The following is a 17,566-nucleotide window of genomic DNA, read 5'->3' as shown; positions in this document are numbered from 1 at the left end:
CGTCAATGAACAAGGAAACTGCCACATAATGCTACCTCCTAAATATATATCATATTGCATTTTTTTTCTTTTTTAGCCATCCAATATATGGCACTTTTTTTTTAAAGAAAATTATTTATTTTTTACTTCTAAGGGCAACAAAATAAATCTATTAGGGAAAACGCACATTGAAGACGTAATTAACAACGTGGCTCTGTCAAGGGACACAAAAAACTAATAGTCCACTTTTGTAAGCAAAGGGATCAGGATCATAAACTATCCAAAACGTCAATCCTAACTTGCGGGAGGTTTGATAGATATATGGCAGAGTAGAACCTGCTGAAAGAAAAAAATAACTTGCCGACAAGGAAAAGGAAAGAAATGCCACAACATATTTAGTCAAATAGTTATTTTATGCTTTAAAAGACCATTACAAAGTAACTTGTCTGTAAAAACAAATCAAACCACATGATTAAAGCAAATGTTGGCAATTTCAAATAAATACAAATAGCTCTGTGCAATGATTTTGGAGAAATTAGGATGTATAGTCTGTTTTCGTCGACTCATTGCTTGTTTCTTGGTTGTGCAGCCATGTAGAGAGCTACCAAGCAGTAGAGGGCTCCACCAACTGTTAAAGCCATAGTGGTGCGATAGAGCAACCGATCTGGAACCCCACGCTTTAGATGTACTGGCAATCCATCAGACCTCTGAAAAGAGAAGAGCATGGTCAAGGACATGTTTGCTTTTTTACAACACACATTAACAGCAAACCTAATAGTTTACAGATGTGTGGCATGAACACAAAGGCAAATCTTGAACATTTCCTTTAAAATGTTTGCAGTAGCATGTTTGCATAAAGCATCACAAACATTGGCTGGTCAGTAAGAATAGATATGCCACATCTACAAATAACACATTGCTATTTTCACTCATACATTTTTTTTTATTAAAAATGAATACTAATTCTCTTGAACCAGGCATTACCTGCTTCGTGTTTTGGTGCCAATTCAGCAGAAAGTCGCTGGAAAAATGTTCACCAACAGTCTCTGAACCCGTGACTCTAAACAAATTGTTCCCAAGTTGATCACAGACAAGAATGATCTGATATTTATAAAAGCTTTCGTCATCGGCAAGGAAATCCTTAATCTGCTGTTTTGTAACGTCCACGTTCAAACATTAATGTTCCAAGAACACTATGCAAAGACAAGATATAGGTTTTGAGTGTGGATTTAAACATTTGCTCTTGTGTTTCGTACATTCCAGTCTACGTGCCTGGAGAATTAATAATGACCCAAGGAGAACTGTAAAAAACTACTGGAATCTAAGACTTTAACCCTTCTGGCCCAACACAGGCAAACTACCATCACAGATTTCCGCAAGGTTCCAATGCAGTGGTAGATGATGACAATCAAGTAATTAAAGTCCCTACTGCGGTGTAATCGTTTCATGAACTAACCCGGACTGCAAAGAGGAACTGAAATGTTAAGTATTTCACCTGCAGTCTCAACCAAGCAGCATCACTTTTGAACACATGGAGACAAGCCCAATCAGAATTCTAAGAGTGTTTCTCCATCAGCATTCACTGACACATTGCAACACAAGATAAGATAATAGAGAAGATAGTGTTGACAATGTATTATTTACACTTTGTAGACATTTAACAGCAGCCTTTCACACGGACGCTTCCATCAAACTGAAGAAACCAAAATCAGACGCCAAAATTAACAAATGGCTGAGCCATGATAGAGCAGCCCAAAACTGAATTGATGCAATTTCGATTGCAAATGACGAATGCTATTTTCTGAGAGAAGAACCAATGTAAGACTCACAGATACAACCTAACTGTTAAACAAGAAAATATTCTGCGAAGCCTACAAGCCAGAGTTGGTGCTTTTCAAAGAAATGCTATTGATCAAAACCTGAAAACTGCATCTTCTTTAGTTTACAGCTACCAAAAGCTTGTTCCTCTTTATAGCCACAACTCAAGAACATCCTCAACTAAATGACTATCAGTCGGAAGTCCTCTTTCCCTTTCATAAAACACACCACATTGCCAGTTTCTTTCTAATCGTGTTCAACAATGCGTCCAAACCAGCTTTTGAGGGCAACAGCCAGTATCATGGTTTCGAGACTTACAAAAGAACCTTACTCCATAACATGAATATAGTATTTTCTGCCATCACTACTTCCTGGCTTCCTGAAATATGACAATAGAATCCAGCCCCTTGAAGAAACCAACGGCAGATCCCAAAGCACTTTCTATAAAACCTCCCCTGCCAAAGTAGGGCAGTTAAGGGTGGCGACACCTGGTAACTACATGAGGGTGTGGAAAAGAAGGCCCGAATATACAAGATTGACAGTCAGGGTTCTGGCTAGCAATAACCACAAAGGATGACCTCTCAAACATCTCAAAACTGCCCTCAATGAGGACCCGTCAACTGTTCTTACAAAACAAACACTGTGCTGCATCAAATTATGATGGGTTGGGTTTTTTCATCACAGCGCTTGTCTGGATCAGAGATATTCTCAAGGACCAACACCAAGTGGTGCAGATCGGTTCATTGATCAGGTATCCTAAACAAACAAGGCGAGTACTTGGCTCATCCCTGCCACCGTTGATTTTTAGCACCTCTGTGCATTGCTAAGACTACAACCCAGGACATCAAAGATGACATCACAAATAGCATTGATAATATCACATATCTGGACAACTCTTTGTTCGCGTACAGATGTAGGCCACGTGATTGTGTTCACCGATGGAGACAATTTTACAAATTAAAAAATTGTTACATATGTACACATTAACCTTGTTGTATGTTGTTAAGGTACTTTTCTTAGGATTTGGCCTCAGTTCATGATACATGTACATGGGGAAATAAGCAAGGCCTCAAACACACAATAGTTGATGATAAAATCTAACGTTACTGTCATTATTTGGTGGTATTGTTTCTTTCCTGCTTACTGAAGTTTCCTAGGATTTGGCCTCAGATTTGTATGCATTAAATGTGTATGTGAGGTGTATTGTTTGTACTAACACAAGTATGTAGTAAAACTTAAACTACTAGCTATTCGCTATTTATTCCAGGTTTATCAGTATTGGAAACTCTGAGATGGTCCATACATTATTTTACTATCCAAAATTACCAAATAAAAAATATTGTACTTCTATAGTACATGCTGTAGCCATTGCCTAAGTGTATGCATAATTAGATTCTTGTATTAACAACAATACTGCATTATTATGTTTTGTTCAGATGAGTACATTCTTGAATACATTAAGTAGTTCTTGATAGTAGTAGTAGTACTTCATCACCACCACCACCGAACAGGCACGGTGATAAAGATGATGAGGATCAAGAGGAAGAAGAGGATGAGGTGGAGCAAGTCCCGGTCACCAGTTGAGGGAGTCCTAGGTGCAGCAATCTTTCACAACCATTGGAAATGTCCCAAAAGCTTGTGCAAGCAAGGTTGGATGCATTGAGTTTTGTACTCAGTCGCAGGAAACCTAGCTTGTACTCCTACGGCACAACTTCCATGAGGCGCCACACCAAATCCAACCACCCAACTGCTCTGAGAAAGACAATAACTTTCTCAGGTAAGAGTAGGTTGACTCCCTCCACCCCATCATCTTCATCTTCATCTGCTCCCGTTACCACAAAGGATACTACTTTGGGGCAGAGGATCCCAACGGCGGCTTCACAGGCCATACAGAACACTGTTGACCCTTACCTTTCAAAGGGTCAGAGTGCTATGTTTGAACTGTGAAAAAGCGATCTTAAAGGGGGTGCAATTTCAGAGTGCTTTCGAGGGTGCGGTCAGGGAGCATGGAAAAACACTGCCACCTACATGATTAAGGCCCACCCAACATCTTCCTCTCTCCACCTTCCCATTCGTCCCTGCGATTGGTGCCCCTTCCCTCCCTTACCATTCCTTAAAAAAGCCCCACCCTCCAAAATAAAATAAATAAAACTATCACAAAACACAGAGAACACGGTTCCTTTAGCTTTCACAGTTAAAAAATAGAAGTGAGAAAAAAAAAGTCACAGGCCCTTGTGCAGCCTGCATAGTTCGCCAACAGCGCAGTAGTCCGCGGACATCCCAAAAATTCCAGGCGTGGGGTGGTAGAATTGAAATCATTTTATTTGTTGCGTGTTAAAAAAAAAAATGGTGGCTCTTAAAATACATTTTATTTCCGTTTTTATACGTTTTAAAAAAAGGTTTTGGTTTTACAAACTGAAAAAAAAACATTTTACTGAATTTATTTCTTAATGTTTTCTACAAAAATCTGATTACCCACATTAGTTAGATGAACTACAACTCTCAGAAAAATGTTGGCATTACTAAATGTAATCTTCTCATTATGAAACAATGTAATGCCAACATCTCGCACAAAACCACACAGCTTTGACGTTGCGCCTCGCTTTTTCCATTTGCAGACCGAATTAACTCCAACGCCTCCACATCTGTCTCTGCGCAATGCGTGACAAAATAATTTTCTAATTTGGGAACATTTCCTTCAACTTTCCCAATGTGTCCTTCATTGCAAACTGCAATGAAATTCCAGTCACATTCCAAACGGTTCCCTCTACAATTAACAATAATGTCCAGATGTTTCAATTCAACCATGTTTGCACAAAATGGGAGCAGGTCCACCCACTTCATGCCTCGAACTCCATACCAGAACACTTCCAATTCAGGGATATTCCACAATGCTCAGCATACACCTTCAACCACTGAATTGAAGAGTCCCCCAAAATCCAAACACTCTGCCTGCTGAAAGACATTACCATGGCCATTTTCAAACCTCTCAAAACTCCTAACAAAACACTTGCTACCCTCTCTTCCTGTACACCACACCCAGGAAACAGGATTGGCTGATTCCCCGATGTCTGTGGACACCATGAGCGTCCGCGGTCTCTGCAGTCCACTTTCCATGCCAGGCAACCTTATAAAGACCAGGATGTGGCACGTGCCATCTGTGGACTAACGAAATGTCCTCAAATGCCACAGCCACTCAAAAGGGTGGCGGGGTGGGGAATTAAACACCATTTAAGTTATTTAATCTTTACTGGTGGCTCTGAAAATAATTATTTTTGGGGGTGGGGAGGTTTGTTAACATATCTTTTTTTCCTTAGTTATTTTAGTACTGTACACTGTGCATCTTCACTTACAATTTTCTTACAGGAATTTTTTCAATGCATTCCTACCACTGTAAAGAAAAAATTGCATTTCCAGCATATGTGGAATGAACTCCATCTTGACCAGAAAAATTCAGAACTTATATTGTCATTCTCAAAATGACATTCCTGCAGCATATAAAAAAAGCACATAAAGCTTTATTGACCAGTTGCCTTGATGCTTACATTTGTGGACTGAAAACGTTTGTTGGACATCTCCACGTTTGCATCCGATTTATTTCAGAAAAAAATTCATCTTGGCAGCAAGAAATCGTTCCATTAGGCTTTTAAAGAAATCCTTCAGGAACACTGCAAATACACTGGAGTCACAAACCCTCTCCACAACGCACATTTACAATGCCTGGATATTTAAAGTGAGCCATACTCTCACAGAATGCAAACAAGCTTGCCCAGTTTAACCACAAACTGCATGCCACAAAACGTCCACTTCTGCCAATCCAATACTTCTAAAGATGCCATCATTTTCAGCATACACTTTCAATGACTGAATTGAAGAGTCCTCCAAAATCCACAGTCTGCTTTCTCAAACACAGCCATTTTCAGTGCTCTCAACTCCTGCAAACAATCTCTTCCTGTACACCACAGCCAGCAAACCCGATTGGCTAATCCCCACAGTACCCTTTCCATGCCAGGCATCCACAAAAGACAGATGTGGCATGTGCTGTCCACGGACCAGCACAGTGTCTGCGGACCCTGTAACAGCCCTTCTCCCCTTTCCGCTTCCATGTTCTCAACACTCCCCCAATGGCTGCTTTCATAGAGTCACACATCCATTTACCAATCACATCCAAAAGCTCTACACCCAACCCGTTCATCTCACTTGAACACTTCAGAGTACGTATCTCCTAATGAAAGGCATCTGCATCAAAAAACTACCGTGCAACTGTCCAAGATTTCTATTTCCAGATTCAACAAGATCTACATTTAACAATACACAGTCAGGTATGCTTATATGTAAAAAAATTAAGAATCTTGCAATATGAGAATGCATTACTTACCGTAAAAGCATTTCTGATGGTTGTATCTGCTTAGATTCACATGCTGTGCATAGGTCCGACATCCAGTGGTCACTGCGGAGTATTGCATTTTGTTTTTCGTAGTCGAAAAGGGGACGTCGACCAGGCGTGTCTGAAACACTATCCCTATAGTGACGTGCGTTGTACCCACAATCCCTCACGCGTCGAGGTCCCTCTGTTTGTATTTTTTCTGCCCTGAGGGAGCCTTCTAGACGTGAGCGAGTACAGAAAGAGAGAGAGAGATATATAAAGGAAGTTTATGTTCCTTCCATCCGAGCGGGGAGGAAGGGTGGGCGCATGTGAATCTAAGCAGATACAACCATCAGAAATGCTTTTACGGTAAGTAATGCATTCTCTTCTGATGTTTGTTAATCTGCTTAGAATCACATGCTGTGCATAGACTAGCGAGCAGTACCCGGAGTTGGCGGTGGGTTATGAGAAGGAACAGTAGAGAAAAGGTGTCGTAATACTGCCTGTCCCACCTGGGAGTCAGATCTAGAGTGTGTATCTAGACAGTAGTGTTTTGTAAAGGTGTGCACAGAACTCCAGGTAGCCGCTTTGCAGATGGACTCAAGGGGAACATTTGCAATGAATGCTATGGATGCCCCCGTGCCTCGAGTAGAGTGTGCTCTTGGCTTAAAGGGTAGTTCTCTCTTAGCAAGAGTATAGCAGAGAGTGATGCATTGAACAATCCATCTAGAAATAGTGGATTTTGAAACCGCATCTCCTTCTCTTCCTGCTGCCACCGAGACGAAGAACTGATTAGTCTTCCTCAATGGTCTGGTTCTTTCCATGTAGAACATGACCGCCCTGCGTACATCAAGTGTGTGCAGAGTCCTTTCTCCCAAATTGGAAGGATTTTGAAAGAACGTTGGTAGTTCTATAGACTGGTTTACGTGGAATTTAGAAATAAATTTCGGAGCAAACCTAGGGTGAGTGCGTAGAACCACTTTATCTTTGTGAACTGTAACAAAGGGGTCTAGAATAGAAAGAGCCTGAAGTTCACTTACTCTCCTGATGGAGGTGATAGCTATTAAAAAAGCAGTCTTAAGAGTAAGATGTTTAAGGGATGCTTTGTGCATGGGTTCGAATGGAGAGCCCATGAGTCTGGTAAGTACCACATTAAGGTCCCATCCGGGAGCAGGGTCAGCTATCGGGGGGTGTATTCTTTTTACTCCCTCCATGAATGCCTTTATAACTGGGATCCTCCACCACGACACTTTGAGTTGGGAGGTGGTGTATGCAGAAAGAGCCGCTAGGTGGACTTTAATGGAGTTAAACACTAGGCCTGAATCCAAGAGATGGGTCAGGTATAGTACCACATGTGTGGGAGAGCAGTCAATAGGGTTGATGCTTTTACTCCTGCACCAGATGACAAATCTCTTCCACTTGCTAGAATAGCAGTGGCGAGTGTTCGGTTTTCTGGCTTCCCTGAGGATGTCCATGCATCTTTGCGGGAGTTGTAGATGTCCGAACTCTATGACCTCAGGAGCCAAGCTGCTAAATTCATGTTCTGGGGGCATGGGTGCAGAGTCCTGCCCTTGTTCTGAGATAGCATGTTGTACGGGCAGGGGAGTTTTACTGGGGGAGATAGAGACATCTCCATCAAGTGAGCGAACCATGGCTGTCGGGCCCACATTGGGGCCACCAGTATCATGGTCACTTGTTCCTGGTGCATCTTGTGCACCACCTTGTTGAGAAGGGGAGTCGGGGGAAAAGCGTAAACAAATTTCCCTGACCATTGCATCGATAGACCGTTCCCCTTGGATTGGTTCTGGGGGTACCTGGAGGCGTAACTTAGGCATTGAGAGTTCTCCAGGGTTGCGAACAGGTCTATTTCTGGGAATCCCCATTGTGTGAAGACGTCGAAGACTATGTCTTCGTGCAGACGCCATTCGTACTCTTCGGGCAGGGGGAAATCTCTGCTGAGTCTGTCTGCCAGCAGATTGAGTTCCCCGGGTACATGTAGTGATAGTAGGAACATGTCCTGTTTGAGAGCCCACTTCCATATATTCTGGGCCAGTTTGGACAAGCCTGGAGAGTGGGTGCCCCCCTGCTTGTTGATGTAGTACATGGCTGTAGTGCTGTCCGTAAGGACCATTACTGTCTTGCCTTGTAGGTGTTCTTGGAAGGCTTTTAGCGCCTTGAATACCGCTAGTAGCTCCAGTAGATTGATGTGTTTGGATGCTACGTTCGGAGTCCACACTCCGTGAGCAGTCTGATGGGATAGGTGAGCACCCCATCCTGTGAGGGATGCGTCTGTGGTTAGAGTGGCTTCCGCCGCGGGTGTGGCAAAGGGTTTTCCTTTTTCCATGTTCCCCTTTGTCCACCACTGTAGCGAGAGAACCAAGGCCTGCGAGACCACCACTAGATCGTCCCATTGTCCGCTGGCCTGACACCACTGGCTGTTGAGCCACTCTTGCATTGGGCGCATGCGCAGGCGCGCGTGAGGTACCAAATAAATGCACGACGCCATCATTCCTAGCAAGCGCATTGCTTTGCGTACCGTCACCTCTCGGCCGGTCACATATTGGGGGATCTGAAACAGCATGTTTTGGACCCTCTCTTTGGAGGGGAAGACGAGGCCGTCCCTTGTTTGAATTAGAGCCCCTAGGAATTGTTTGATTTGACTGGGGTCTAGACTGGACTTCTTTTCGTTGATGGAGAAGCCCAGTTGGAACAAAAGGTCTACCGTCTTTTGGGTATTGGAGAAACATGTTTCGTAGGAGTCCCCTGTTATGAGCCAGTCGTCGAGGTAAGGGTAAACTGGGATGGACAACCTGCGCAGGTGGGCCGCAGCCACTGCCAGTACCTTTGTGAATACCCTTGGTGCTGAAGCTATACCGAAGGGTAGCACCTTGAACTGGTAGTGTTTGCCCTCTATCATGAACCTTAGGTATTTTCTGTGCGCTGGCAACATTGAAATATGAAAGTATGCATCTTTCATGTCCAATGTTGTCATGTAATCTCCCTGTGAAAGCAGCGGGATCACCTCCTGTAAGGTCACCATACGAAACTTTTGGGGTTTGACAAACTTGTTCGCTGGGCGCAGATCTAATACAGGGCGCATGGTTAGATCCTTTTTGGGTACAAGGAAGTACACTGAATAAATACCTTCCGTTACCTGAGATAGAGGCACGACCTCTATGGCTCCTTTTTCCAGCAGTTGTTGTACTTCTTGAAGAAGGATGGCAAGATGTTCCGGCGTCAACCGCCGTCCCCTCGGGGGTCTGTAGGATGGGGAACTGTTGAATTCGATACAGTATCCGTGGGCTACGGTGGAAAGTACCCAACGGTCTGACGTTATCTCCTCCCATGCAGGAAGAAAGGATGTTATCCGGCCCCCGACCGGTGTTGCATGGGAGGGGACGCGAATCTTCGCGTCACTTGGAGTTGTTGGGGGCTTGGGAGCCTCTGGGGGTGGATCCCCGACCTCTCCCTTTGCCCCGGCGTTGGCCTCTTTGGCTGTACTGCCCACTATTGGCTTGGTAATTGGTGGCAGGGTATTGCTGATGCGGACCTTGTTGTTGTTGCCGTTGGCCACGAAAAAAGCGCTTGTTGCCATAGCCGCGTCTGGTAGTGGGCTTAGAGATCTGGTCAAGAGTCTTGATAGTGTCGAACTCTTTTTTTGGCCATCTCTAGGGCTTCATCTACCGCTTTTCCGAAGAGGTTGGCGTCCTCGACAGGTTTATTTATTAAAGACGCCTGTGTCTCCGGTTTAAAGCCTGAGTTGCGCAGCCATACATGGCGCTTTAGGAGTATTCCTTGTACCAGGGAACGTCCTGCTGTTTCTGCCGCGTCCAGAGAGTTTTTTACAATGCTCTGGTTCACTTGTGTTCCTTCGCCAATAGTCGACAGTAGGCGTGTACGTAAAGGCTCCGGTGCTTCCTCTGCGTCTTTGCGCAGTTTGGCCCACTGCGCGTCTGCGTAGCTCGCAAGCAAGGAATTGTTGTTGGCAATTCTTGCTGAGAAGGCAGCCGAGGAAGTAACTCTTTTTGCAAGGGCATATAGCCTCTTGCCCTCCTTGTCAGGGGGTGCCTCACTGGTGGAAAGTGGTACCCCTGCCCTCTTTCTAGTATTAGATACAACTAGGGAGTCCGGTATGGAATGTCCCCTAATGTAGAGCGGGTCTGAGGGTGAAGGAGCGAAAAGTTTCTCAATCCGTGGATTGACCCCTCTGATCAATGCGGGAGTGGACAGCGACGGGGTGATCCTCCTTTTAACTGAGGCGAGGAGTGGAATGGTCTGGCTGACCGGGGGTTTTTCTTTAATGACTCTTTCTACAAAGTCTAATTCTGGAGAGAGTTCTCCCGTGTCCAGTTCGAAATGCGCTGCTGCTCTGCGCAACAGTGCATTGAAAGTAGGCTGATCGTCAATTGGAGACATGTTCCTAACTGGAGAATTATCCGGAGGAGTTAGATTTAGGGCATCAGTGTCGGAACACACTGATGGTGATTGCCAGGGGTGCGAAGGTCCTTCTCCTGGGCTAATCCCGAAGCCTTCTTCTATAATGTCTGTTCTGTCTTCTAGACATTCCTCCTGGTTCTGTCCTTCGTTGTCCATGAAATCATCTTCTTCCTCGAAGTATTGTTCCTCCCCAGTGAGGTCATATACATCTTGGAAGTCTGAGGCTGTGTCCAGCAGGGGATCGACCAGCCTCGGTTTTTTGGCTCTGGGGTCGTCTTGAGGCCCTTCTCTAGTTCTTCTGAGAGTTAGAGGGGCTTGGGTACTCAAACTTTTCCATCCTCTCCATACAGAGGTGGAGTCTCTCCATAGTTTCATGGGGTACCCCAGAGCGGTCTAGCGGGGGAAAACTCGAGTTGTCTACCTCGAAATGGCTCGACCTCTCCCAAAGCGTCGAGGAAAGTGTCCCGTCGCCCTCCTCAAAACCCTCAGGTGTGTCGGGAGACTCCCTGACTGAAGGGGGTAGTCCCTGCTTTCCTTCGGGTGTTTTCGGCGTATCCTTTGATCTATGCGTAACGCTCGACGAAATCTTCGGCGTACGCTTTTGGGCGTCGGCTACAACGATCCTGGCTAAGCTATCGGCGACCTTCTTGTCGGCGGAAGCTTGAGTTTTCGACGCTATGGGTATCGAGCGCTGTACGGCGGTCTGCGCCTTCTGTTGATGCGCACCGGCCGATGGTTTGGTGGTGGCGCCCTTGTTTGCCGAAAGCCCAGTCGCAGGTCGCGGCTGCGGTTGCGAGAGGGGCTTCGAACCCGAACGGTCCGAGGAGGCCGCCGGTGGAACCTGCGTCTCCTTGGGCGCCGAAGCTCTCTTCGACTTAGACGAAGAAGAGCCATGGGTTGTGTGCTTATCTTTATGTGAATCTTTGTGTGCGTCAGTGTCGCCGGGGTGTTCATCCCCATAAGCAGGGCGTGAGCCGAGCCCGTCGGGGCCGGGGACAGACGACGAAGCGCGTAAGCGCTCCTTAGAGGGGGTTTCGACTTCCGTGGCGGAGGTCGTGTCATCGCGTTCCTCGTCACTGTCGGTGGTAGCAGCGGCGGGTGAACCTTCGGCCTTCGACATCGCGTAGGCCGCCCACCTTTTAACCCTACGGTCTTTTAGAGTTTTAGGCTTCAGAAGCCGACAAGCCGCGCACCCTTCCTCTTTGTGATCGAGGGGCAAGCAGCGGTTACACCGTGAGTGCTTGTCCTTCCAAGTGAATTTGCCTTTACAAAGTGGGCAAAACCTAAATGGTGTCCTCTCCATAGCAGAGGCAATAAATCGCGATAAACACCCCCAGGGAAAGGAAGGGGAAAGGGAAAGGCATTCTCAGAAAGACCCAGAGATGTCCCACGACCCCACTCTCCCTACTGTATGTGGCCAGCGAGGCCAGGCCACGTGTTCGGCAGGCGCCGAAGATTTCCTCCGCTCGACCCTCCGTCGACGATTTTGCTCGGCGGAGAACAGCTACACTGCGTTGAGGGAGTGCTGTATTAATCTTCGTAGAAGAAACGACCAAAGGTCGAGGGTTGCAATGTCTCTCGAGGAGCTCTGCGTGAAGGCGACCAGAAGCTGGGCGGAAAAAAACAATCTGAGGGACCTCGACGCGTGAGGGATTGTGGGTACAACGCACGTCACTATAGGGATAGTGTTTCAGACACGCCTGGTCGACGTCCCCTTTTCGACTACGAAAAACAAAATGCAATACTCCGCAGTGACCACTGGATGTCGGACCTATGCACAGCATGTGATTCTAAGCAGATTAACAAACATCAGAAATATATTTATTATACATTACGCACCGTAATCTTATTTCTGATGCTTGCATCAGCTTAGATTCACATGCCATGTTATAGGCCGACATCTAGTGGAAGCTGGATTCACATGCCATGTTATAGGCCGACATCTAGTGGAAGCTGCAGAGTATTACAGTTTTTGAAACTCGAAAAAGGGACGTCGACAGGGCGTGCCAGTAATACTATTCCTAGTGTGACGTCCACTGTACCCATGGTCCTTCACGCATCAAGGTCCCTCAGATTGTTTTGTCTCCGACATGAGGTTGCATGAAGTGTATATTGAGTACATGTGTAGTAAAACCGATATGTATCAGATAAACTCCCAAAAAAACATCTAGGGCCTAGCATACAGCCGCAAAATCGCATACCCCGCTCGCGCCAGCCAAATCACACGAATAGGGCGCTGCAGACCCCCGCTCACATAAGCCAAATCGTGTGAAAAGGAATGCGCGTGCTGGCATCAGCCACAAATACACCCTGCATGCAGCCCACACAAGGTACCCCAACACCCATGACCATACCCTGCAGACAGCCCACACCACATGGGACCCCCTCCCCCCCAAATCACCCATGACCATACCCCACAGGCAGCCCATAGAGGACCACAACTCCACAGGCAGACCCCCAGGCAGCCCAGGAAAAAGCCAGTGAAATGTTCAATACAGCACACAGCCCTGCTCCATCGGAATTGCTTGAAAAATCGGAGCATACACTGTTCGCACCATCCACATCGCGTGAAAAGGGCCTAGCGTACACCCGCGAAATCGCGTACCCCGCTTGCGCCAGCCAAATAACATGAAAATGGCAGCACGTGTTGCATCAGCTGTCTGTAAACACACCCTCTAGGCAGCCCACACCACATGGGACCCCCAATCACATGTGACCATACCCGGCAGGCTGCCCACACCACATGGGAGTAACCCACCCCGCCACCCCCGATCATACCCTGCAGGTAGCCCACACCACATGGGAACCCCCGCATCACCCGTGACCATACCCCGCAGGCAGCCCACATCACATGGGAGCTGCTCCATCACCCGTGACCATACCCTGCAGGCAGCCCACACCACATGGGAGCCCCCCCCCCAATCACCATACCCTGGAGGCAGCCCCCCAATCACCACACCCAATGGGGATCCCCATCACCTGTGACCCGTGACCATACCCTGCAGGCAGCCCACACCACAAGGGACCGCCCCCGTGACCATACCTCTCCAGCAGCCCACATGGGACCATACCCCCACAGGCAGCCCACACCCCATGAGACCCCCCCCCCCCGTCACCATACCCCGCAGGCAGCCCACAACACATTCCCCCCCCCCCCCCCATCACCCGTGACCATACCCCACAGGCAGCCCACACCATATGCCCCCCCCTATCACCAGTGACCGCAGGCAGCCCACACCACATGAGACCCCCCAATCACCATATCCCGCAGGCAGCCCACACCACATTGCCCCCCCCGCATCACCTGTGACCATACCCCACAGGCAGCCCACACCACAAGGAACCCCCACGCATCACCCGTGACCATACCCTGCAGGCAGCCCACACCATATGGGCCCCCCACACCCCTGTGACCATACCCCACAGGCAGCCCACACCACATGGGACCCCCCCCCCAATGCCTCGTGACATACCCCACAGGCAGCCCACACCACAAGGGAAACCCCAACCCCAATCACCTGTGACCATACCCTGCAGGCAGGCCCAAACACATGCCCCCCCCCACCCAACACATTGGCCTAACATTCAATCATGTAGCATATGTCCACTAAGATGCCACCACACGCTGCCCCCCGCACAGTGCACCTCAACACCCATCCATTGGTTGTACTCCCCAGTAGATACCCCATGGCATGACAATCAGAAAATCACACATGCATGTCTGCATACACCTGAACAACATAGCTCAACAGTAGGGGCACACGACAGAGCCAAAGAAGAGTGAGACATGCACCAAACCATTGCGAGCAGACACCACTTTGATTTTAAGGAATACAAATGTATTAATGTGAAAGAACCAGTAAAATCAACATGAATGTAATCCAAAAATTAGATTAAAACAAAAAATGGTCCACGTCCATTGATGCATCTCAAATTTCAAAATGAAATCATAAAAAAAAAACATAACTCCATGGCGAACAAAAAGGTAAAAAATGAAGAATTAGTCCAACTATGTACAAAGCTACAGAGTCCATGATCCCAAAATAAAAATCCAAATCTGAGCTTACCCTAAGAAGAAATAACTATATACAAGATGCGAACTCCAAATTAAAAATAAAGGAAACCTAACCCTAATGAACCATTTACAAAGGCAGCGGGCTAGTCCTATGACTATTTCCCCCCCCCACCCCCCAAGAGTTTCGGCCAGGGCATCATCGGACTCTGCGTCTATTTCCCCGAGGCGGGCCTCTGCTCTCCCCTCGAGGGCCCGCAGGGACTCCATTGTGCTACTCTCAAGCCGAGACTCCTCGAGGAACGCGGCCCGCCTCTCCACCCGGCGCAGAATGTTCTCCACCCTGGCGATAGTGAGTCGTGCCCCCTGTGCAGGCTGTCGCTCTGCTCCAATTTGCTGGCCTATTTGCTGCAACACGGAAGACATCCTTGTGTCAAGGTCCACGTCTCCCTCCTGCCCGATACCTGCCCCCCCCCCCACCATGTTGAGGGCCTGAGTCCTGTCGCCTCCCAAGTGGAGCCTGCTGCCGCCACCGATAAGCCTGGTGCCTGCACCTCTGGAATGATGGCAACCCCTGGGGCCATTGCGCACGTGCCCTGCTGCTTGGTGCCTACACTACCTCCATTGCCATTGGTCCTGTTGCTGCGGTGATCACCTCTGCTGATCCTCCTTTGACTCCCGACTGTGGCAGGGATGTGGTATCCACCAGACTGGCCGCTGTGGTCGGGACAGGTACACAAGGGGCCCTGGTGGTATGTGGGCCAGAAGACGGCAGGGAGGACGAATGGTGCACAGTGGAGGAAGAGGTCACAGCAGTGTAAAGCACATGTAAGAAATGCGCAACTATGAGCTGAGCTAGCCAGTCCATGAAGCGACAGACCACATTGTGATAATGTGCAAGCTCCCGAATGGAAGCATGCACATCAACACGAATGGCGCCTGTACGCCTTGCAATACCGTCTAGCATCGGCTCAACCCTGTCACGAATTGCTTCATCCACAGGTAGTGGAAGATCAGTTTCCATGGATGCATCCGCTACCTGCAGACTGGTACGGCCCGAGGCATAACCGCAGGTGCATACTGATGCAGTCGGAGAGTCGGGGACAAGGTCAGTCACAGGCCCCTCCACGGTGACCTGGACTGCACCAGTCACACCTACCTCAAACTCACTGGGCCCCATGTGCTGGGCTGATGTGGCCTTCTCACACTCCTCCTCCTCCTCCTCTCGTTCACCACCAACCTGGATGACTTCCCACCGTCTTCTGCATCCGATTGCCCCGGTGTGGTCTCACCTGGGCCTCCAGCTGCTGAGGAGCCCACGACCGACTTCACCCTCTTGGGCCTTCCCTCAGCTGCTGCGGCCGTTGATGCCGACGTGGCACCAGTCTCCACGCTACCGGAAGAGGTTGGTACCTGGGAGGATAGGTAGTAACAACTAGAGGGAAAGCAGGTATATCTGTATGTTTCAAGGGAGCAAACCTGACATATCTTAAATAAGAAAAAAAAAGGCTCCTGCACCCGTAGTAGGTTTGGACACAATTCACTGGACAATTTTGGGGTTACCACACTTAAGAACAGTTCAAAGAGTGGCAAGTAGAAGTTCATGGTACCGGGTAGGATGACTGGGCCCTGCATCTACCATGGTGGATGCATCCCTGCTGTGGCGCTCCACAGCACCATCTACGCTCTCTTCTTCAGTCATCGCTGTGGATAGGGAGACATTGAACACATGCATCAGTGTACCGAACAAATGTCTGCTTGACACAAAGCAAATGCACATGAGTGGCACTGTTAAATGTCACAACCATCATCACCCTCCCCAACACACAGGTCAGTGCAAGCAACACACATGCACAAGCATGCATGCCATTTTCAACAAACCTTCATATCCATGTACAAGGCACTGCGGGCACATCAGAGGAGGGGCTGGACCTCACATGCATCATGGTACATGCACATGACATACACACACAACATGACAGTCATGCATCAGGCCATGTAGACCTCCCGTCACAGTGCACTTGGGGACAACTCGGCCACATGAGTCAATCACGCATTGAGATGCTAGGTGTCATGCATCCATGGGGTTGGCCAGTCACAGACTCACTACTCGGACACACGCACATGCACACCATGCATGTCCATCATGGTGACGTAAGCACACCCATGTGTCACATCTCTTGCATGCCCCAGTGCACACACAGGTATGCAAACATGTGCACCTCGTTACATGCCGGTGCGCATCACGCATTGCAACACAGATACCATTGATGTGGGACATGCTTGAATGGACTCACATGCAGCACAGTCAGAGACATGCAAACAGACATCTGTACAGGAGACATCTGTACAGGAGGCATGCCATACATGAGGCCAAGGTGCACACTCCAGCCACACATCAACATACACATGCACTATGGAGAACAAAACAAACACTAACCAGCGACTCCAGGCAGAGCACCAAATCCAAGACCTGGGCATACAGTGTCGATGCATTCCAGGACCCGCATCTCATTGTTGGTCAACCCGCCCGGCGCCTCGCTTCATCATCGCCAGCCTTGAGGAGGCGCTGGGCCTTGTTGAGGGTCCTGGACCTGAAATCTTCCCAGCGCTTACGGACATGTTGGTAGTCACGCGGGTGCCACCCCCCCTCCACATTGATGGCACCCACGATGTCTGCCAAGATCTTACTTCGTCCTTCCTTGACGCGATCGTCCAGGGAAGAGGGCATCATAATGTCCCAGGGCTTGCTTCACCAGGATGCCAACTTCTCTAGGAGAGAAGCCGACAGCCCTCTGCTGGGGGGTTGCCACTAGCCTCAGATGGTGTAGGGTCGTACATGGCAACCCCCGAGGCAGGTGTGGGTGGGCAAGGCATTCCTGGGGCTGGGCTGTGGAGCCGTGGTGGTATGGCAGTCGGGAGTCTTCAGGATCAGCAGAGGGGGTCACAACAGG

The 17,566-nt window shown here is 48.3% G+C and overlaps 1 protein-coding gene across 1 annotated transcript in view; it reads right to left on the bottom strand.

Moving 5' to 3' along the window:
- Nucleotides 1-373: 373 nt before the first annotated feature.
- Nucleotides 374-17,566, bottom strand: part of COX7A2L (cytochrome c oxidase subunit 7A2 like) — a 76,380-nt gene continuing 59,187 nt past the window's right edge. The window contains exon 3 of the mRNA XM_069608479.1: nt 374-686. Within this exon, the coding sequence (XP_069464580.1) occupies nt 543-686 (144 nt within the window). The 3' untranslated portion in view covers nt 374-542. The remainder of the gene's footprint in view (nt 687-17,566) is intronic.

This window comes from Ambystoma mexicanum, chromosome 4q (genome assembly GCF_040938575.1).
Source record: "Ambystoma mexicanum isolate Mex_15411 chromosome 4q, UKY_AmexF1_1, whole genome shotgun sequence".
NCBI lineage: Eukaryota > Metazoa > Chordata > Amphibia > Caudata > Ambystomatidae > Ambystoma > Ambystoma mexicanum.
The sequence above is the reverse complement of the archived record's forward strand: the minus strand, read 5'-3'. Positions and strand labels throughout refer to the sequence as shown.